General features: G+C 35.5%; 1 protein-coding gene across 4 annotated transcripts in view; it reads right to left on the bottom strand.

Annotated features, from left to right (window-relative positions):
* Positions 1-23,813, bottom strand: part of NEO1 (neogenin 1) — a gene marked incomplete at both ends in the record, with an annotated part of 236,626 nt that overhangs the window by 100,010 nt on the left and 112,803 nt on the right. For all 4 annotated transcript variants that reach the window (XM_079699465.1, XM_079699467.1, XM_079699468.1 and 1 more), the window contains one exon: positions 1,100-1,254. In XM_079699465.1, coding sequence (XP_079555591.1) covers positions 1,100-1,254 — 155 coding nt within the window. The remainder of the gene's footprint in view (positions 1-1,099; positions 1,255-23,813) is intronic.

Below are 23,813 nucleotides of genomic sequence, written 5' to 3'. Positions count from 1 at the left end.
TTGGAAAAATATCTGGCATGAAATACCATGTGACCATAGTGAGAGTCTGAATTTGTGAATTCAAGGCATTTTCTTAAGATTATCTCTAATATCAATAGTTCTAACAGATAAGTTAAATGAGGCCACATATATAAAAGCTTTTCTTAAACTACAAAGTACTAAATGAATGTCAACTATAGTTATTGTTATTGATATTTTTAAAAATAGTATGAAAATAATGATAAAAGAGTAAAAATGCTAATTTAACCATAACACACTGCTTTTTAATTAGGGTTAAATACTTGTGAATTACTTTTTGTAACATATGAGATTACATACTTTAAAAATAGAAAATGTATTCCTATGAAGAATGAATTAGTTATATGAGAAATTTGTAATGAGACATTAAGTCTTGAACAACCATAATTACTTCTGATTATGTCTATGAATGTCAGGTATGCATCCTAAGATACGTCATTAATCTTTATTACTAAAACCTAGATAATTCTGTTAACAGGATGTTAGATAATGATAATAATGACAGTGGATAATATTTACTAAGCATTTCCTATATACATATGAAGTAAAAAGAAATAATGACTGAGTCTTCCTAAGTAGATTTAAGGCTACTTATTTACTTTTGCTTTACTTTTTAAAAGAAACTTTATGTTTATTTTCACAACTGTCCAACACTGGGTCACCCTTATTTTGAAGGGTCTGGGCATCAGTATAAGAAAGACAGACTTCTGCTCCTTGAATAGAGAGCTATGAAGACAATTGGTACATGTGAATACACACATAGGATAATAATTACCCAGAAAGTGGTGGCGGCTGTGTTAAAGAGTGCTAGTACGTCCGAGTAGGACTAGACTGTTGGTTAGGAGATGTGGACTTCAGGCTGAGTTCAAACACTGACTTGCTCTGTGATCTTACATGAGCTACCAAAACATTTCTGGGCTCAGCTTTCTCATCAGTCAATGAAGAGATTATATTCTAAGCAAATTTTTCTATCTTCATCTTATATACACCATTTCATGTACTACAGATAACAGATCTCTTGGTGATTACATTTAAAGATATTTAAAGGTTTCAGAGATAAGTTTCTTTGAAAAATACTTACTACAATCTTAAAGTAATCACTTGGGATAACCATATCCCCATTCTTGACCCACTTCACAGTTGGAGTTGGCTTCCCAGTCACTTCACATTCAAATACAATATCCATAGATTCATGAGCATATATATTAGTAGGCTGCTTCAGGAATTCAGGTTGAGCTTTAAAACAGAAAGAAAATTAAGATATTAATAAAAATAAAAATAGGTAGCTATTTATATTTCAAGCAATTTTTAAAAATCATAGAATTCATAGGATTTTTAATTATTTGAGGCTTTCATACATTTTTAGAAAAACATAAGAAATACATATTTAAAATATGTTAGGAACATATCTTTAAAAATTAATATTCTGGCATAATTAACTGGCAGAATAATTATAACAATAATTTGTGAGTTTCTCTGTTGAGAAATATTTACTAAGTTGACTGTTTTGAAGAAAATGAAAATAGGAAAGTTCTAAGCTGTCCAAAAATTGAATATTGAAGTCTATTTCCCTAAGATTTAAATCACTTTAGAAAAGCCATGATTACAATTCAAAAAGAGCTGAGAAGACTGACATTATCTTCCTTTTCAGTCAGCTTGATGAGTAACAGAAAAACCCAAAAAATAATACAAATGTCACATCAGAGGCCTTAAATAGTTTACTTACAGAAACACATACACACTTCCATTAGTAACACCTTTCATTACATGCAATGGTTTTTTTTTTTTTTTTTTGCGGTATGTGGGCCTCTCACTGTTGTGGCCTCTCCCGTTGCGGAGCACAGGCTCCGGACGCGCAGGCTCAACGGCCATGGCTCACGGGCGCAGCCGCTCCGCAGCATGTGGGATCTTCCCAGACCGGGGCACGAGCCCGTGTTCCCTGCATCGGCAGGCGGACTCTCAACCACTGCGCCACCAGGGAAGCCCCATGCAATGGTTTTTAAGGGTGGGAGGTAGAGTGACAGAATCTTTGGGAAATAGTTAAATGTATTTGAAAAAGCTTGATTATCCCATTGTCTCCCTTTCCCCTTAACCCAAAGTTGTAAATCACTGACTCAAATAGATTCAGTAAGATTTTGAATTTAAAGGGTAAAAGTAGATCATCTAGTCCAACTTCCTACCTAATGCCATAATTTCCTATTCCTGCTACATCCATGACAAGTGGTCTTACAAATCCCTGTTTGAAGTTCCAAATGACAAGGAACTCCCTATATCACAATGATGACAACAACAGTTTTTTTTTTTTTTTTTTAACAGTTGAGTTAAAATGTGCTCAGCCTGCTGGAATTTTGATTGGGACTGGGCTGAATCTGCGGCAATTTGACACCTTAACAATACTGAGTCTTCCTTTCCATGCACATGGTTTATCTCTCCATTTATTTAGATCTTTGATTTCTCTCATCACTGTTTTATATATTTCAATATACAAATTTTGTTCATATTTTATTAGCTGTATCCCTAAGTATTTTAAATTTCTTGGTGCTACTGTAAGTGGTACTTTTTTTTTTTTTTTTAGTTTCTAATTGTTCACTGCTAGTATCTAGAGATGAAATTGATTTATGCATATTGACCTTTTATCCTGTGGTCATGTTAAACTCATTCATTAGTTCTAGCAGCTTTTTATAGACAATTCTGGGATTATTTATGTAGACAACTATGTTGCCTGCGAATAGAGAGAGTTTTATTTCTTCCTTTCCAATCTTCTTTCTTTTTTCATTTTTTTAATCTATTGTACTGGCTAGAGAGGGCAGGTCCTGGGAAGAAGTCCAGACTAGCTTTATAATTTGGGTAAATGAAGAGTAAGAGTATAGAGAGCAGGTAGAACCCCAGGTAAGCAGTAGAAACCAGAGATGGTAAGAATGTAACACAGTGATGCAAGATCAAGAAAACGTAAGTGTACAACTAGATGAAGTAAGGGAAATCTATTAGCAGTGAATTTAACTCTTTTCAAACATTGGTTAGTCATCTGTATTTATTCTTTTGTGAATTATCTATACACATACTCTGTTATTTTTTCAATTAGAGTGTTCACAATTTTCTTATCTATATATAAGAGCTTTTCACATAATGCCAGTTATTAATTTATGGCCTCTCAGCTCCAAATCCACTCTTCTTTGTAATGATGGATGTGGACCTTTGTCAGCTGATGCAATGTTAGACTTTGTGAACAGAGGGCACTGGAGGGACATTGTAAGGCATGGCAGAAGAAAAGGCTTATCTTTCAGGTTGGGGTGTGCTGTTCTTCTCGTCCCTACAGTGTGGCAGCTAGAAGGTATGTGGGAGACCCATTGGTGATCACCCTCCTGCAAGTTTCTCTGCTCAGTCTCTAGTAAGTTTCTCCAGTTTACTCTAGCAGGTAGCTTTCTGTGCACGAGCTCTGACCGCTAGCATTGCATTAAACAGCATCCAATATATCAGCTCTGACTCAAGGCACCCCGCTGAGGAACTTCCTGCTCATCATCAGTCTGGCCCATGGCATCCCAGCAGGAGGCTTTCCAACACCAGCTCAGGCCTGTGGCATCCAACAGGCGATCTCCTGTGGACCAGTCTGGCCCATGGGCTGTGTTCTCTGGCAGTGACTACACTCTCTCCAAGGTCTGAATTGCAACCTTGAGTAAGGGTGCCCTCTTCCAAGTTTGTTCCTTTTTTTGGATTCTCTCCCTCGGCTCTTGAGGTAGTAGCTAATTCTTATATTGACTCTTTCTTTATTCTCTAGAATCCTACTTTATCCTATTTAGTAGTTAAAACAACTTTTATTAGTTAATAATTCTTTATGTTAAATTCTCCTTGTTCAAATTCCTGGTGCAATTTCTGGCTCCTGACTGGACCCTGACTAATATAGTAAGATATTAATCCTTTCTCTTACATGCCAATATTTCTTCTCAGCTGTTTCTTTTCTTTTTTTTTTTTTTTTTTTTTTGCGGTACACGGGCCTCTCACTGTTGTGGCCTCTCCCATTGCGGAGCACAGGCTCCGGACGCGCAGGCTCAGCGGCCGTGGCTCACGGGCCCAGCCGCTCCGCGGCATGTGGGATCTTCCCGGACCGGGGCACGAACCCGTGTCCCCTGCATCGGCAGGCAGACTCTCAACCACTGCGCCACCAGGGAAGCCCTCAGCTGTTTCTTTTGTCTTTTTAAATTTAGGATGCTTATTGTACCAAAGTTTTAAATCTGTATGTGGTAAAATTTATTAGTCCTCTCTTTTTTTGGCATCTGTATTTTATTATTCTTACTCCAAAGGGTTTTCCTTGCTTCCATACTATAAAAATATTCACTTACTTTTTCTTCTAGTATGTCTATGAAACAATCTTGACTTCATTGAGTTAAGCATACAGTTTTATATTTTTCTAAACAGCAACTCCAGTAGTCCCAATCAAAGTAACCCATTTGAAATAGTTTTAATATCTAAATCCTATATACTCTTAGGGGTTTATTTTGTATATTAAGTGGTTTCATTGACCTGTTTATTCCTGGGCCAGAACCACAAACTTAATGATTGTTACTATACAGTATTTTAAAATATTTGGCAGAACAAGTACTTTCCTAATTTATTCCTTTATTTCCTCAAAAAATTCCTAACATGTTCATTAAGATGTTTTTTCCCAGATGAATTTAGACTCATCTTTGTTTATGTTTCTCTGTTCCTTCTCAAAGAAAACAAACAAACAAAAGCAACCTGGAGTTTTCATTTGAACTGCAATAAATTTTAGATGCTGGAAAAATAAACATATTTGCAATCCTGAGTGGTCCTATTTAAGACTAGGTATTTAAGCTTATTTGGATATTATTAGTAATGATTTATTGTAAAGACATTGTAATGACTGAAGTCAAAAGACCTACAGTTGAGTGCTGGTTCTACCACTAGACATTGTGCTGACCATCGGCTTCAAAAAAATCCATGGGTTTTAGTTTGTTCCTACACTAAATAAGGGACTCAAGCAGACTATTCCTAAGTACACTAAGATCTCAAACCAACTGTGATTTTATGATTTTAGTTTATACCTCTGTTATATAGTAATTAGTAGCTAACATTCACGAGTGCTATCCACTTATTATCATTATCAATTCATGGCCAATACTGTTTCATCTATACCCCAAACCATCCCATGGCCTTCTCAGATTACTGTGAAAGCAAACTCCAGGTTTTATATTATTTCACATATGAATACTTAATTAAGTACCTCTACAAAACAAAAACTCCTATTTATAAGCAAAATCATCATCAGGTTGGTATCTATAATAATTTCTTACTATCATCAGTTATCCAGTTAGTATTCACATTTCACTAACTGGCCTTTTTTTTTAAAAGGTGATTTATTTTATTTTAATTGTGCAAACAAGGTACATTCATTGGCATTGTTTCTTATGTTTCTTTTAATCTACGGGTTCCTCCTTTATCTCTTATCTTTGTTTGCAATGTGTTTGTCGAAGAAGTCATTCGTCCTGCAGAATTTCCTACAGTCTGTCTTTTGCTGACTGCATTGCCGTGGGGTTATTAACATATTCATCCTATATACAGGCAATTAAATGTAGAAGCTTGATTGGAGTCAGGCTCTTTTTTTCCCCCCAAGACTACTTCATAGGCAGTGCCTTGTCCTTCCATCATTAGGGTTCATAATGTGTGACTGTGTCTCTTGTGATGTTAACAGTCTTTGATAATCATTGCCTACACAAAAGGAGTTGCAAAATAGTAATATTCTTATTCTATCATTCCTTCTATAAAGAGAAAAATCCCCTCATCAATTATTTGGTTACCCTTAAGTATAATTCTTACAGAAAGAACAGAATAATGCTCGATTCTCTCCCTTTGCTTACCAATTCCCAAAACAATGATCTGGTTCTCTAATATCATCTCCCAAATGTGATCAATGAAGGCTTTTTAAAAGTATCATTATGAGTTCACAGATTAAAATATATTTAGTTTGTTTCAATCCACTGAAGTTATCCTTCTTTTCATTTTCAAAGTATCCCATCTTTGACCAATGGAAGCCTGAGTCCACTGGAAGTTCCTGAGTCGTTTTTGACATGATCCAAGTGGTCTTTAGTATATTCTGGTCACTGTTTTTAGGTCCTATTTGTGGACAAAGCCAGGAAATCTGTACTATTTAAATATAAAATTATGATTTCATTCTGGTATCTCCAGTTAAGTTTGAGACTATAGGTTTTAATGGGATCCTATTCATTTTACATCTCTATTTCCTTTTTCTCATGCCAAAAAGCTCTGTTCTCAATGATGCCACCTTAATTATTTATATGCTTTATCTTACACTCAGTAGTCTCAGAATAACAATACCAACGTTTCCACCAAGAGATAAAAGTTGAAGATTTCTTTTTGTCCTAGAGAATATTCTACTAGGTATATACAGTTTAATTACTATTTTAAATTTATTTGGAACAGTAACTTTCACTTGGAATTTTAACTTTCTGTGTGGCTATACTACCAACTGGTTACACATATAGAGTCATTTGTTTCATTTTACTTCCCCTTTTCAGCAATTTAAAATCTGCAAAAAAGGGTATATTCCAACAAGTCTTGCTTCTAACCCTGTTTTCTCTACCCTTTTCCCTCCCCTCTCCTATAGGTAACCATTAATTTTTTTTGAATGATTTACCTTTCATTTTAAAAATTATAAGCAAGCAAACACAGTTTGTACCCACCCCTCTTCTTCAGATTAGTTATGTACTAAACAATTTTTTCTACCTTCAAAGCCTTGAATCTTAACCACTATGGTACCATATTTCTGAGGAATTGACATACGCCTTCAGTCTAAGGGACTGAGGCGCCCCCTAAAGCAGAGTATGTAATTCTGGAAAACAGCAAAATTCTCTTCAAAAGAAAATCCAATTAATATAATTTTAGTATGCATTTTCAGTAAACAGACTTTCAAAGACTATTAGAAAAAAATCATCACAAACAATGTTCAATTCATCATTTACTTTTCCCTTTCATGAATTATAAAATAATGCCTTTAAAATGTTCTCCGGATTTTAACTTCTCTGTAGATAGTATTCACACCAATTAAACACAATGTCAGAGCAGATGTTTGTGGTTGGGAAGTTAAATTGATAACCAGAGAGCAAATGAGTCAATTACCATAAGAAAATAAGCATCGTAATGGAAGATTATGCATTTTGTTACCAAAGAGATAATTAAGCTTCAAATTCTCTTTGACAGCTCCCTATCCCTTCTAATGCCATCATCATTACAAGAACAATTTTAATTGCTAAATGCACAAGTAGAACTTAATACTAAAACATATTACACTTGCAAAATTCCCTACTGGAAACATCACTTAATTCCATAACTGTTATATAATGATGGAAATTGCCACTCAATTCAAACAGAAAACAATATAGGGCCAACACCAAAGTTTCAAGGTTACTTTATTATGCTGTTATTTAGAAGATTATAACCAGTTTCGTTTACATTAGTTCTGAAATGTTGGAGTTTCTATTGTTTGATTTTAAAGGTTTAGGCATTGAAATTCTTAAAAAGCACTTTAAGCAGAGAAATAAAGCAACTTTGTCCATTTTATGTTAAACTGCACACTGCACACTTGCTGTTCTTAAGCTTCTTTTCAATAATTCACAAAATTACATGTAAGTCCTTAAAAAAAAATCCCAACAAATAAAACCCAAGCATTTTTAAGTCTGAAATCCCCTCAGGGATGTTGTCTGACAGTCTAATCACAAGTCTGCTGTAAGTACTGGCTCAACTAACAAAAATACATTAGAACCCTCCAATACTTCTTGAGAAAGCTTCTTGTTCCAATGAAGATGAATGTTGTCCTTAATCGCCAGGTGAAACAGGTGAAATCAATTATGAAGCAACATTATGATGGAGTTGCCACACGACCTCGAAATTACATTTCTATCCTATCCCTGTACCTCCACGTCCAGTTGCACTGCATTTCCTTACCCCTACCTCTCAACTTATCTAACAGGTACTCATCCTTCAGATCTCTAAAAACAATCCCTTAAAGAAGCTTTTCCTGATCCATAGCCCCCCCCCTTTTCCTCCCCAGACCTAGGCCAACACTGCCCTATTTACCATTGAAACCCCAGTGGCCTAAACCATAATAGGTGTTCAATGCATATTTGTTAAAATCAATGGTTACTTGAATTCTAAAAATTCCATTAATCGGCACTATCAGAAAATTAGATGTTGAGAATAAGAATTTTTTCAAGGGGTTTCCCTGGTAGCGCAGTGGTTGAGAATCTGCCTGCCAATGCAGGGGACACGGGTTCGAGCCCTGGTCTGGGAAGATCCCACATGCCGTGGAGCAACTGGGCCCGTGAGCCACAACTACTGAGCCTGCGCGTCTGGAGCCTGTGCTCCACAACAAGAGAGGCCGCGATAGTGAGAGGCCCACGCACCGCGATGAAGAGTGGCCCCCGCTTGCCACAACTAGAGAAAGCCCTCGCAAAGAAACGAAGATCTAACAAAGCCAAAAATAAAAATAAAGAAAGAAAGAAAGAAAGAAATTTTTTCAAGGACTCTCAAGCTTCTCAAGGATTTAATGTTTTATACCACTGCTTCTCCAACAGGAATTCATAAATCTAATCTTTGCTGTGAATTTTCTGCATAAGTTTTAAAATGTGCTTTTAAATGTTTATAATATAAAATCTTAATAATCATATAACTTCAGCACTCACATTTATCTTTTTAAGTTGGCTTTTGTGACTGTAGAATTTAATCCTAGTGCAATGTTTCTCAAACTTGGGGTCTTAGGGTTCTTAAAGCTCTTAAATTTGACAACAGCTCTACACATGGTTTTTTAGTGAAGAATTCACAAAAATCTTTATTAAATATAGGTTCCCCTTCCCTAACAAGCCTGAACATACTTATTCTTTGTATGATATCCCACTATTATCATGATGAACATTAATTGTGTGCCACATTTACACAGAGAAGGTATGAAGGCCTCATGGTTGATTATTTTCACTTAGTATTATACATACATTAGATATGCTCCCTAGATAGCTAAACTCAATTTGTAAGCCCTCTGCTTTTCAGCATTGTAGGAGCATACAAATGACTTAAAGAGATTCATAGACTATTTGCAGAGATATGCAAAGATACTTAGAAAAATGTTGGTTGTTGGGTTTCACCACACATGCTTGAGAATTCCAGAAGATAAGGCCATATAATCATCATCTTAACAAGTTTTCCCAGATTATTCTATCATGCTAAGTGTGAGAACCGTGCATTAGGGGGTCATTAAAGGAGACTACTGTATACATCATCACCTTTTTATATACACAGAGAACTCCCCAATTCTTGTGCCTTCCAGGACCACAGAATTCACTTGTTTGCTCAATTATTAAACAAATATGTAATAAGCAACTACTAAGCTACAAAGACGTTTTACTGGATGCTGTGAGGGAGAGAGATAATAAAGACGTGTATTTAATAAACTGTAAAGTAAGATAGAAAGGTATGATATTTTAAGAGAAGATGACAGTGTTACATAGATGTGAATTCAAAAGGAAGAGATATAATTAGCTATTGATGCATAGAGGGATCTACAGAAAACTGGTTTAGTGGTTATCTCACAGGAGGGTAACTGGGAAACTGGCAAATAAGGAGAGTGACTTGTTACCATATACTTTTTCCCTCAACTTTAAAAACTGTGGTAAAATAAACATAAGATAAAATTTAGTATCTTAACAATTTTTAAGTGCACAACTCAGTGGTATTAAGTACATTCATATTTTGGGGCAACCATCACCACAATCCATCTTCAGAACTCTTTTCATCTTGTAAAACTGAAACTCTATACCTATTAAACAGTAACACCCCACTCACTGGCCTCCCTCTAATCCCTGGCAACTGCCATTCTACCTCCTGTCTCTATGATTTGACTACTCTAAGTACCTCATATAAGTGGACTCACATGGTATTTGTCTTTTTGTGACAGGCTTATTTCACTTAGCACAATGTCCTCAAGGTTCATCTATGTCATAGCATGTGTCAGAATTTCCTTCCTTTATAAGGCTAACTATATTCCATTGTATGTACATACCATGTTTTGCTTGTTCATTCCTCTGTCAATGAACACTTGGATTTTTTCTAATGTTTTAGCTATTGTGGATAATGCTGCTGTGAACATGAGTGTACGATTACCTCCTAGAGATACTGCTTTCAATTCTTTTGAGTATACCAGAGGTAGAACTGCTGGATCATATGGTAATTCTATTTTTAATTTATTGAGGAAGTACCATACTGTTTTCCAAAGTGGCTACACATTCCCACCAACAGTGCACAGGCGTTTCAATTTCTCCATATCCTCACCAACACTTGTTATTTTCTGGTTCTTTGTTAGCAGCCATCCTAATGGGTGTGAGGTGGTATTTCATCATACCATTATGCTTTTGTATCATTTGACCTTTTGCATGTTCATGGATTGTCTATTTAGAAATTTTTACTGACTACTGGATGATTTAGATTTGGCTGCTCCTGGCTACTCCTTAGTATTCTTTCACTTGTTTTTTTCTGTTAGCTTTTGCTTTCTTTTCTCCATCTTCCTTTTTATCATTTTGAATAAGTATTCAGTACAAAAGGTATAAAGAATACAGGAAACATAAAATCCTCCCCTTTATCAAGCCCAATACCACTACCCTCCTCAGAGATAAACACTACTAATATTTTTGGTGTGTGAGTCTTGCAAATTTTTTCTATGTATTTCAAACACACTACACACATACACACATTTTAAAGATATAGAATGGATCAGCCAATAAATACTCTTCTGCAACTTGTGTTTCTCTCTTAGTAATCTTACATATCAGTATATATGGCCACCTCTATTTTGATAGCAGCATAGTGATCCAGAGTCTGACTATATCACAGTTTATTGAATCACTCTCCTGCTAATGGACATTTAAGGTTGATTTTAATTTTTCTATTACAGGTAATGCTGTAATATGCATCTTTGCATATAGTTCTTTGTACACATGTGTAAGAGTTTCAGAAGAATAGAATTTTAGAGGGAATAGCTAGTCAAGGTGATTTCATATTTAAAAATTTTGTAAATATTACCAAAGGCTGTACAAGTTTTATGTTCCCATCAAAGAATCAGTATCAATAAGACTATTTACCATTATACTGGAGGTCCTAGCTAGTGCAATTAAGAAAAATAAAAATACAAATATAGGGGTGGAGTTGGAGAAATCTCCTGTTCCCTCACACAAGCACACCATGGCAATGACTGTCTACTAGAATACTCAAGAAATCTTTCATGGAAAAATTCCAGTGTGCATTGTCATACTATTTGTAGTCAAGGGGAAACTTCAATGATTTAATCAATTGGATAATAATTAAACTATGGTACACCTAGCTGAAGGATATGCTATAGTCTTCCCATTCAAAGTGTAGGAATAACAGCACTGGCATCATCTGGGAGCTTGTTAGAAACACAGTCTCTATCCCCCACCCTAAACCCTCTGATTCAGTATCAGCATTTTTACGAGATCTCTAGTTGACTCACTGCATGTTAAAAGTTTAATAAATAAGCACTGCTTTGAGCATTTAAATACTGATGTAGTCTACATGTACAAACATGGAACAATCTAAAGATTAAGAAGTCAAAAAGCAACTTGCAACACAGATGGGATGATCCTAATTTGTTAACAAAAAATATATTTCTAGATGTGCACATAGGTAAATGCTTTTTAAAGACATCTAGAAGTATATACACTAAAATGATGACAGTGGTTACTTCTGAGGAAAGGGGTAGGGATGAGGAAGGGGCAATGAAGGAGATTTACTTTGCTAACATGGTTTGATTATTTAATAATGGTATTGTATTACTTATAAAATTTAAAAAGGAAAAATAAAAGCCAAAACAATGAACTGAAAAGCTATTAGAACTGAATATAGATTTTTTAACTAGCAGTATAAATGATTAACATACTTTTCTCTGTCATTCATATTCTCATACAATACATATGTACAAATTTTAAAATATAATTCACAATAACAAAAAAAACAATTAAATAGATATGCACCTAACTAGGAAAGTATAAAACCTTTAAGACTAAAACTATAAAACTTTACTAAAGGACATAAAAGAAAGTATAAAAGAATGGAGCCACAAATATAGACCCAGGCATGTAAGAAATTCTCATGACAGAAGTGACACATTAAATCAGGGGGAAAAGATGCCTAACTCAGTAAATAATCCTAGAAATGATGAAGCTATTTGGAAAAGAATAATGCTGGATTCATGCCTTACTCCTTATACCAAAATAAAGCTCATATCTATCAAAGAGTTAATGGTTAAAAACAGACCCATAAAAGCACTAGAAGAAAACATGAGATTTTAAAAAATAATCTTGGAAGGAGGCCTAAATATGACACGAACCAAGAAGCCATAAAAGATAAACATACTGTGCTAAATAAAAAGTTTAAATTGTGCATGATTAAAAACTATCATTAAGTAAAAAGACAGGGGGGAAAGGGTACACAGAGGTCTAACTTCTTTAAAATATAAAAGTTCTAATAAAGAAAAAACCTCACAATCCAGTTAAAAAATGAGAAAAAGATATGAATGTACAGTGCGTAATAAATACACTTCGAAATATGTGAAAGGATACTAAACATCACTCGTGTAAAAATATGCAAATAAAAATGTCAAGATACTATTTTTTACCTCTTAGGTTGACAAGAGTAGGAGAAATGGACATTCTCATATATCTTGGTATTAATACAAACTGATACAATCTTTCTTGGGTAATCAGTATCTATAAAGTATAGATATATGGGCTTCCCTGGTGGCGCAGTGGTTGAGAGTCCGCCTGCCGATGCAGGGGACACGGGTTCGTGCCCCGGTCCGGGAAGATCCCACATGCCGCGGAGCGGCTGGGCCCGTGAGCCATGGCGGCTGAGCCTGCGCGTCCAGAGCTTGTGCTCCGCAACGGGAGAGGCCACAACAGTGAGAGGCCCGCATACCGCAAAAAAAAAAAAAAAAAAAAAAGTATAGATATATGAAGTATAGTAAAGCAAAATCTAAGTTGCATATACTCTTTATAATCCAGCATTTCACTTTGAGAGATTCATCTAACAGAAAGACTCACACATTTACATAAACATGAGGGTATTCCCTGCTCGCTGTTTAAAGTAGCAAAAGACTGGAACCACTAAAGAATAAGCTATTTTAACCACAATCCATTAAGACATCACTGTTTTTTCCATTTTTACTCCCCTTCATGTTGGGTAACAGTGGAGTGGCTGAAGGCGTCTTTGAACTCAAGGCAAGCCATGAGGAAACTGAACTACATATACCTTTAGTTGGTTTAGTGGGATGATGTATTTATGTGATTTGTCGAAGCATCCATGTATACTTAAGCTGTCTCAGTATAGAATGGATTCTGAAATACTCCTTCTGCCCACTGTACCAACATGACCCGACACAGAGACACAAAGGTGCAGAGTCATATTCATGTCACCATAGCCTAAACACTGGAGCAAAAAGACCAAATTAACTTTCTATTCTCATAGAAAATGACCTTAAAAATCACTGTCATATGAGGAGACAATCAAATAAAATGCAGCCAAAACAAATATTACATAAGTGTCAAAAGTCAAAAAGAAATGTGATTTTTCTGGAATTTTGTGTTGTTTGTAGTGATTATTAGTTTTTTTTTTTTTTTTTTTTTTTTTTTTTATTAGTTTCTGCTTTATAACAAAGTGAATCAGTCATACATATACATCTGTTCCCACATCCCCTCCCTCATGCATCTCCCTCCCTCCCACCTTCCCCATCCCACCCCTCCAGGCGGTCACAAAGCACCGAGCTGATCTCCCTGTGCTCTGCGGCTGCTTCCCACTATCTATCTACCTTACGTTTGGTAGTGTATATGATTATTAGTTTTTTAAAAAACTTAATTTGTTGTGGTTAATTTTCTCATTGTAAATAACTACTCTATTCATTTTCTTACACAAGGCTTCCAAATAATTTTCACTCCAGGCCCCAGAAAAGCTGCATCTGCTCCTGATGACAATAATCTCTGACCGCTTGTTATACCTAATGTCATTTCTGCACACATTTTTGCTTGACTAGGAACAGAATATCTCTAGAGGGATATAAAAGAAATTAATGGTAGTGGTTGCTTCTGTGGGGGGGGTGGATAGGACATAGGGTTATATTTCATTATATATATATTTTTTATCCTCTGCATATATTACCTATTAAAAATCTTTAGCTAAAAATAATAAAAGTGGAGAGACATACATACACCTGGCTGGGCAGATTTTATTTTGTAAAAAGGTCAATTATAATTCTTTTGAAGTTAATCTATAAATTCAATGAAATGCCATTTTATATCCCAAGAAAAATTTTAAGAAAACTTGACAAGCTGATTTCACAGTCTATTTAAAACATGTGAGACTCTATATGTATAAAACAGAAACAGACTCACAGACATAGAAAACAAACTTAACAAAGGGGAAGGGGGGGAGGGATAAATTAGCAGTTTGAGATTAACAGATACAAACTACTATATGTAAAATAGATACACCACAAGGATTTACTGGATAACACAGGGAACTATATTCAATATCTTCTAATAACCTATAATGGAAAATAATCTGAAAAATATATATATAACCAAATCACTTTGCTGTATACCTGAAACTAACACATCATAAATCAACTATATTTCAGTCAAAAATTTTGCAAAAACATTTTCATAAAGAACAATGAGGGACTCTTAACAAAATATCAAAACTAACTCAAATGGTACAGTCTTGATGTAGGAACAGACAAACTGATCGACAAAATCGAGTCTAGCAATAAGACCCATATAATTTTGGAAACTGGGATTATATAGAGGTAATATTTCAAATAACTGTAGGGCAAGAATAGTGTTGGGGTAACAATCCATTTGGGAAAATACAGAGTTTGATCTCCACTTATTACCATATATTTTAAAAATTCCAGATGGACCAAAGATCAAAAAGTAAAAATAAACTATAAAAGTATTAGAAGAAAATGGGAAAGAATATTTTTAATTAGGGGGAGGGGGAATTGTGCAGCCTAAACAAGATCCAATTCCAAAAGGAAAAATCCCAACATAATTGACTACATAGAAATGAAAATTTTCTGTATGATAAAATACACCTTAAAATTAAATGTAAATTATAAGAATGTTCATAGCAGCTTTATTTTAAGTAGCCCAAATCTGGAAACAACCCAAATGTCCATCAAAGGTGAATGAACAACTGTGATATATTTATACAACAGAATACTACTCAGCAAAAAAAAGGAACTAGTGATACGTGCAATAGTGTGGCTGAATCTCAAGTATGTTGAATGAAACAAGATTAAAAAAGAGCACATACTTGTTTAATTCCATGTATATAAGACTTCAGAAAATGCAAACTCATCTACAGTGACTGAATGCAGATTTGTGGCTACTTGGAGATAGGAGTGTGAAGGGCAGGTGGGAGGGATTACTAAGAAGCATTAGACAACCTTTGGGAATGATGAATATGTTAATTATCTTGACTGTGGTGATATTTTCATGTGTGTAAACATACAAAATTTATCAAACTGTACACTTTAAATATATTAAGTGCACTGTATTTTATCAACTAATTACCTCAATAAAGCTGTTAAAAAACATATGTGAAATATCTGAATAAGTTATTTGCAATTCATCTGTCAAAGAATATTTAGAATACATAAACAATTCTACAAGTCAATAGAAGACAACTCAAAAATTGTCCAGTAAGAACAAAGAAAATAAAAGTCAACAAAAATCTGAAAAGATGTCCATCCCCCCTGTGAATTAAAAAGCAAAATAAGATCTCTTTTTTCCCATCCCATTTGCACAGACTAAAAAACTTGATAACACCAACACAGGGGAAATTATGGGGAAACCAGTATTTCCACACTACTGGTAAGTAAATAAAGTGATACCACCTATTGGAAGGGCAACCTAGCAAGATATATCAATATTTAAAACATTAATACCTTTGACTTTAGCAACAGTAGTCCTAGAAATTATCATAAAAAGATAAACAAGTGTACAAATGTATACGTATAAGGATGTTCATAAAAGTGTTATTTATAGTAGTAAAACACTAGAAACCACCTACATTATTTATTAGGGGTCTGGATAAAGAAATGAAAACACTGGAATACTATATAGCAGGGGTCAGCAAATTAAGGGCCATTTTCACAAATAAAGTTTTTTTGGAATACAGTCATGCTCATTTGTTTCGGTACAGTCTACAGATGCTTTTCTGCTGCAATGGCAGAATTGAGTAGTTGTGACAGAGGCCATAAGGGCCACAAGACTAAAAATCTGGTCCTTAAAAAAAGTTTGCTGACTCTGCTATAATTCCACTATATATAATATAGATTTGTATGTCCTGACACCGAGATGTGACCATGATACCCAACAGAAAAGACACAGAAAAAAACAGAATGAATGGTATTACTTCATTTTTTAAGAAACCATGAATTTGTTCATGAAATAGTTTGAAATATATAAACTAAAAGGTTAACAGCAATGCTATTTGTGGGTGATGAGATTATAGGTGACTTTAATTTTTCTTCTTTCCAGATTTCTTTTGCTTTTGTAGAGGGAATATAAAATATCAATTATTCTTATAATCTAAAAAAGCAATACAATTATTTTTGTAGCATCAATTTACAGTCTGGAGAAATAATTTTGTAGTCTTATTATGAAAACCTTGAACGAATGTAGTTACCTGAATAATAATTCAATCAAAACCAGTAAATGATCGTTAAGCTTCTTCTGAACTAATTCCTCACTTCCAAAGATGAAAAGCTTGTTCTTAAACATGTTCTTTATTTATCAAACTGTTACTGACATATTTATTTTTCACTCCTTACCACTCATGAAAATTCTCCAAATTGGCCTAGCAGAGAAAGATCTCTGTATACTATTTCCAAATGCAAATTAAAGTATATATGCTTGAAAATTCCGCAGAGCAGCTGAAAATGAGCATTTTAACTCTTAGGAGAAGTTCAATAAATCTCTGAATTTGCTGCTCAATACAAGCTCCAGCAGTTCAATACAAAGCAGAATATTTATTTTTCAAACTGTTCACCCACTGGTAAGCCAAGGGCAGTCCAATAGTCATAGTCAATTTAGGTGCAGGCATTGAAGAAGTACATTGTCCATACAAGGTAAAAACAATAACTTCAATATTTAAAACATGAATACTTTCAACTTTAACAATAGTAGTCCTAGAAATTAACATAAAAGGTAACTAAGGAAGTTATACACTAGCACATACTGATGTTTTTTCCATCAGTAATGTGCCAGCAATTCTCAACAATGTCAGTGATTAGATACTCCTCCCAATCAGAGTGGACTACTCCCACCCCTTTGTCAGCTGACTTATCAATGTTTCATGAAATCAATTTTTTAAAATATGTAACAGGAAAAGGCAGGATGGAGTGGATTAAGAAACAGTGCACCTCACATAGTATGGGTAAATATTGCTCTGTAAAACTTATTTCAGAGACAGACATATATATGTATATTAGATTGTAGCATAAAATTATTTCTTTCTATTTATAGTAGTTAAAAATGTTTTAAAACCACTGGGAGAGAATAAAGACCCTAATGAACTGGTAAACACTGATTAAAGTGTTCAGATTAAAGAGTACTAGACCAGGAATCAGAAGTTGTGGGCTTTGCCTTCAAATGTGTTTTGTGATTTTAGGGAAATTACTTTTCCTTAAAAGGATATAAGAAATATGTATGTAAAAACACCTTGTTTGTTAGTACAAAAGATATTTAAAGAATATTCCAGGTAGATCCATGTAACATAAATGTGATAAAGTATACAGACTATACTTTGTAAATAAAAGTTGCTTGATATTTCTACTATAATAAAATTTCTTGGCAAATCAAAATGGCTCATAATTCCACTGCTGTCACTGTTCCATTTTTTTTTAAATCCATGAGCCAACTATTTTCAGCATGCCAAGGAAAAAATTTAAGAGGAAAATATAATTTGGGGACTTTCAGAAGCTTTATCAATCAGTAAATTAGTAACAATACCTCTAAAGGGTTTTAGAAGAGAAAAGGGAACTAAAATCTGTTGAGTATCAGCTATGAGTCAGGTATTGTAACATGTACTTTATTAAATCTCTTTAAAGTCTCAAAATGTAAAGCATATATACGTAAAGTATAATTCTGTTACACAATCACTGAAAATCAACCATTATGTTGCTACTAAAAAGGGCTGAAGATAACAACTCTGGCCAATGTGACAGTTTGCTTACATATTATTTTCTCACTTTAACACACTAGTGTGATATGGTCTAGATTTTATAGTTTTCTTTGACTGGACCTCAGGGCCAATGAATCACAAATAATTTACCTACAAGCATGAAAAGCCAAAATTCCCCAGGGTTTTGGCAAAAAGGTGTTTTACCACTGCCAATGCAATGACTAGATTTTGTAATTAGATTTTTTAAAAAACCTTGTAATTAGATGAAGGCTAATATACTAAGCAAATTTAATTATTTACTCTAGGTACAGATATTATCAAAGAGCAATATATGAAAGCAAACATATTTGGGATCAATTTGTAAATTACTGACATTTCATAGCACATTTGACATTATTCCTTTGTTACTTCAAGAGAAATTCAAATAGCTATCCTGAGAAAAATTACAAATCCAAAAATAATAAAAGTAGAAGTGATGGAGAGCTAAGATTCAACTATTTCTAAAGACATGTAAACCAAAGGCCTGAAATTATATGCGTTTTAATTTTCCTATTGGCCATTTCTTTCAGGTACCAATAAATGGACAATTCTCTAACACAACACTTTAAGAATTCTCTTTAAGATGACTGACAAACCCATGTACCATCTACAGAGAAAATCTATGTTTAGAAAATCTAGAAAATAACCTCACAAAGGAAGATACAGGAATGACCAATAAGCAGATGGTAAAGTATTCAACATCATTAATCACCAGGGTAATGCAAATTAAAACTATAGAGAGATACCACTACATAGTCACCAGGATGACTGCAATTAAAGAGACTGACAACACCAAAAACTGGCCAGGATGTGGAGCAAAAAGAACTCACATACATTGTTTGTAGGAATAAACAACCACTTGGGAAAAGGTCTGGTATAATACTCAGAAATACTACTCAGCAATAAAAAGGAATAGACTGCTAATTATGCAACACCATGGATGAATTTAAAATACGTTATGCTTTGTGAAAGAATCCTTACATAAACAAGTATAGATGACATGACCACATTTATATGAAGCTTTAGAATAGGCAAAACTAATACACAGTGGGAAAACATCAGAAGAGTAGATGGCTCTGGGGTACTAAGGACAGGATTTGCTGGGGAGGGAACTTTCTGCAGTGATGGTACTAGTCTGTATCTTGATAGGTGTTTTGGTGTATAGTAATGCATATTGTTGAAACACTATGGTCAGGCCACCTAAGATGGCTGCTCTCTTGCTCTCTATACATCCCGTGCACTACCAGTGCCTGCTTCACCTACAGCCTACTCACATGACTGACCTTCCTACATACTTGCCCTAGGCCCCAGCTACTGATGTTCTAGCTTTAGAACAGAACTCTCTACTCTGGGGCCAGTGAGGGGCGTGCCCCTCTGCTGGTTTCCCTGGTAACTGATGAGCCAATCTGACGTCAATTCCCCCTAAAACTGGTAGTCTCCCTATCCCTCACCCCACACCCTCTGCCCTGGAAGCGAAGACTGCCACCATGTCCCACCCTGCCTTCTGCTGCACATGATGGGGTGCTGCTCCAGGATCTTGCTTCAGACATGTGAGAGCTCCCATCCATTAAACCACTCATGTCTTTGTGGCTGACTTTGGGCTCTTTCTTCAGTCTTGAAGGGGGGCAAGTGCAGCCCAACAAACACATTAACAGTACACTTAAGATGTGTGCATTTCACTGTATATAAATCTTACCTCAAAAGAAAAAAAACCCACAAACAAAATATTATGCCTAGCTAATATGAACTGAAGTATTTGGGGGTGTCTACCATTTACTCTGAAATGTATCAAAAAATTCAGATGGATAGATCGAGTGATAGACATGTGATCCAGCAATTACAATAAATGTCAATTGTAGACTCTAGGTAGTGGGTATTTTCTGTAAAATTCTTTCAACGTTTTATCATGAAATTTTCCCAATACAGAGAAATGTTGAAAAAAATGGAAAAGATTTTTTCTTTTAGGAAAAAAATATTCTTCACCACCCCGTCATTCTTACTACTAGAAAATTACTATGATTAAGGGTTTAAAAATAAAAGTGCTACCATTTGAAAAATAGTTGAGAAAAAAGAATAATACCATATAAGACAGAAGTAGAAATGCATGGCAAAGATCAGCATCTTGCCAAATGATTTGGTTTTGACAATGACACAGAACACCCAACTGACCCCAGTCATTTCTCAGTATTCCAAAGTTCACAAACCAAATTCTCTCCATTCTGTTCCTTCAAAACTATAGAAGAAAATAATTTAGGCCTGTGATCATTACTGAATTTTATCTTCCACATAAATATTCCTTTCTTAAACTTTTACTGAGAAATAATTCACATATAACATTATACTACTTTCAGGTATACAATGTAATGATTCAATACATGTAATATTGCAAAATGATCACCAAAACAAGTCTAGTTAACATAAAAAAAAGTCATTACAAATATTTTTCTTGTGATGAGAACCTTTAAGATTCACTGTCTTAGCAACTTTCAAATATACAATCCAGTATTGTTAACTATAGTCACCATGCTATACATTATATCCCCAGGACTTATTTATCTTATAACTGGAAGTTTGTACCTTTTGATCTCCTTCATCCATTTCACCCACCCTCCACCCCCGACGATCACCAATCTGTTTTCTGTATCTATAAGTTTGTTTGTTGTTGTTTTTAAGATTCCATCTATCAGGGCTTCCCTGGTGGCGCAGTGGTTGAGAGTCTGCCTGCCGATGCAGGGGACAAAGGTTCGTGCCCTGGTCCGGGAAGATCCCACATGCTGCGGAGCGGCTGGGCCCGTGAGCCATGGCCGCTGAGCCTGCGCGTCCAGAGCCTGTGCTCCGCAATGGGAGAGGCCACAACAGTGAGAGGCCCGCGTACCGCAAAAAAAACAAAAACAAAAACAAAAGAATCTGCCTGCCAATGCAGGGGACATGGGTTCGAGCCCTGGTCCAGGAAAATCCCACATGCTGCGGAGCAACTAAGCCCATGCGCCACAACTACTGAAGCCCGCACGCCTAGAGCCCGTGCTCTGCAACAAGAGAAGCCACTGCAATGAGAAGCCTGCGCACCGCAATGAAGAGTAGCCCCTGCTCTCTGCAACTAGAGAAAAGCCCGCGCGTAGCAACGAAGACCCAACGCAGCCAAAAATAAATAAATTTATTTAAAAAAAAGATTCCATCTATCAGTGAAATCATGTGGTATTTGTCTTTCTCTAACTTATTTCATTTAGTATAATGCTCTCAAGGTCCATCCATGTTGTCTCAAATGGCAAAGAACAATTAAAAAAAAAAGTTTGGACTCATTTTCCTTTTCTGATTCACAATGTGATGTCAAAAATTCAAGGAATAAATTTATCTATTAAAAACATCGAGTGTCATTTTTTTCTACTTTCTGAACAAGAATCACTGAAATCAACTGGACAAGAATGAGTCTCAAAGACTCGGCTGAGGGGCTTCCCTGGTGGCACAGTGGTTGAGAGACCGCCTGCCGATGCAGGGGACATGGGTTCGTGCCCCGGTCCGGGAAGATCCCACATGCTGCGGAGCGGCTGGGCCCGTGAGCCATGGCCGCTGAGCCTGCGCTCCGCAACGGGAGAGGCCACAGGAGTGAGAGGCCCGCGTGCCGCAAAAAAAAAAAAAAAAAAGACACGGCTGACACATAATAATGCAGCTTTTGTCATTCTGGGCTAGAAATGCTTAATTACTTTTCTGCGTTGCCTACTGTATCCTTGAGGATAAGAACTGCATCCTATTTGATTTTATCTCCAGTGAAACTAGATTCTGCCTTTTGCCCAATTTACAGTAGATACTGAATAAATATTGCTTGGAAAATATCTTTGATATTACTTTTAAGATAGTCATTGAAATTCTGTTTTTGTAATCACAGACCAGAAAAAAATCTAAATAAGCAATGAAGGGGATGGTGTGAGGAAACTCTACACCCACCCTGCGCAGCCTCCAGTAGAGTAATGCCATGTTTATCTATCAATATTTTAAATTTCTGGCTTTCAAAATGAGATTTTACTTTTTAGTTCCTTGCCTCCCACATGCCCCCCCCCCAATAAAAAAGTTTGAAAATCTCTGACATGATCTCAATCTAAGAAATCTTTCTGGACAAAAAGACCAGTAAAATGTTGGTTATCATTACAATGGGGATTGGGAAAAAGCAGAATAGATTTAGATTCATATAGCTTTTTGGCAGTTATTCCGGAATGTAGATTACGATTCAAAGCAGTTACATTTCCGATAAATTAAGGGTAACTGTGTTGTATTGAGATAAGATACTCCTGCTGGGGCAAGATCCCATCCCTGTGTATAAACTGGGTTTATCTGAAAGTGTCATCAATAAACAATGGTAGGGGGTAGGACTGTGTAAAGGTGGAAGAAATCTGCAGTGAAGAAGAAATATGTTCTAGATATTCTTCTCACCAGGAGATTATCTTTCTACTTCCCATTTTGGAGCTTCTGAGTTCAATTTTTAGTAAGAAGTTCATAAAACTTCTGCTGCTCCCAATTCTGGCTATCGTCTCTTTAATGAAGAAAGAGGAATCTAACTAAAATTAAAGAAGAGAATGGGAGTTTAAGAGACGTAATATATTTGAGAAACTTACTGACAATATGACTAAAATTACTGACATTCTTCCTAGCATGGATCTCTGCAACAAATTTGGTAAATTTGATAGCACCCCTTAAAGTAAAAGAAATATTGTTCAATAAAAGTAAGACAGTAAATACCATACAGAACATATTCCCTCAGAAATACTGAATATATCTAAAAATCAATGAATAAGAGACCCGGAGTGGGCTAAGCTTAAAATTCTGAGGTCAAGACACGTAATTTAGGAAGTAGAGTAGTAATGCCAAAGATGACAGTCAAACTTCCTCACTTATTTCTGGGCTAGAAGGGGATGACTTTGCCCTAATATCACAATTCTTATGTTCTTTAAATAAAGACTGAAGAATGCTTACTGACATTTTGTCCAATCTGCTCATCTAGACAAGCAAAAGTCCAGCATGCACTAGACTGGGCACAAGAGTGAAGTGTGACCGGCCTGGCTCACGGACTGCAAAATATGGTGCAAAGGTCATGTGATGGTTACTGGCATGTGACAAAACCAAAACAGAAAGTCTTCTGAGATGTCAATGTGAATGATCCAAGGAAGAAGCAGAATCTAGGTAAACAGGCAAAAAAGAACCAAAGAAAGTAGGATCAAGTGAAGAGGGCTTAGATAGAAAGAAAGATTCTTTGAACCCCGGGGGAAATTAGCTGAGGCACATTTACTAAATGCCTACAATGCGTCAGGGGCTATATTAGGCATCTTCTTTACATCATCACTACAAAGAAGGTGTTCTCATCTTCATTTTACAAATAAGAAAAATGAAGCTGAAGTAAACTGATTAATTTGTCAAGATCACATGGCCAGAGACTGGAAAACAGTGACATGCCACCAAAAACATCTCTCTTTTCATCATACCCTACTCCT

This window comes from Hyperoodon ampullatus (genome assembly GCF_949752795.1).
Source record: "Hyperoodon ampullatus genome assembly, chromosome: 3".
Classification (NCBI taxonomy): Eukaryota; Metazoa; Chordata; class Mammalia; order Artiodactyla; family Ziphiidae; genus Hyperoodon; species Hyperoodon ampullatus.
Note: the sequence above shows the minus strand (reverse complement) of the source record. Positions and strands in the feature narration are given on the sequence as shown.